General features: G+C 52.7%; 1 protein-coding gene across 1 annotated transcript in view; it reads right to left on the reverse strand.

Annotated features, from left to right (window-relative positions):
• Positions 1–656, reverse strand: part of LOC101589862 (rab9 effector protein with kelch motifs) — a gene marked incomplete at its 3' end in the record, with an annotated part of 50,929 nt that continues 50,273 nt past the window's right edge. Inside the window, exons 6-7 of the mRNA XM_023701654.1 lie at positions 548–654; positions 1–95 (exon numbers count right to left, since the gene is read on the reverse strand). Of these exons, the coding sequence (XP_023557422.1) occupies positions 1–95; positions 548–654 (202 nt within the window). The remainder of the gene's footprint in view (positions 96–547; positions 655–656) is intronic.

Genomic DNA, 656 nt, shown 5'->3' on the forward strand with positions numbered 1-656 from the left:
GATAAAGAGCTTTGTCCCTGTTGCCACCATCACATGACCATGCCGGGGAGATGGAGGATTTCCAAGTGTCTCTGGCTGTGACCAGGTCTGCGTGTCTACAACAGTAAAGTCACTGGCATCAACTGGCAAGACTAGGAAGCAAGAATGAGGAAAACACACCCGCGGCAGGAGACTTTGCAGCCCCTGCTTCCCTGCTTCCCAACTGCCTCTCTACAGACTCTGCTCCGATATTTGCAGGGCTGGAAAGCCCCCTAGCTTCTCTCTCTCTCTCTCTCTCTCTCTCTCTCTCTCTCTCTCTCTCTCTCTCCTTTGTTTGCTTGTTTTCAGAGATAGTGTCTGGCTATGTAGTTCAGGCTGGCCTTGAGTACACTATGTAGCTCAGGCCGGCCTTAAAGTCAGAGACTCCAAGAGTGCTGGGATCACAAGAGTGCACTATCACATCCAGCTACTGTTTCAGTTTCTAACCTCCCTCCTCCATCAGGTAAGCTGCAGACCATGATGTGCCTCAGCAGCTAAGCACCAGCCCCAGGGGCCCGCCAGTCCATACTTGCATCAAACACGTGCAGCTTCTCATCCTGCACGGGCTGAGCACCTCTCTCTCCACCCCCGAAGACATACAGCTGGTTTCCAATGGCTGCTGCAGATGTGTGGAATGT

Source organism: Octodon degus, unplaced genomic scaffold (genome assembly GCF_000260255.1).
Source record: "Octodon degus isolate 3935 unplaced genomic scaffold, OctDeg1.0 scaffold00138, whole genome shotgun sequence".
Taxonomy (NCBI): domain Eukaryota; kingdom Metazoa; phylum Chordata; class Mammalia; order Rodentia; family Octodontidae; genus Octodon; species Octodon degus.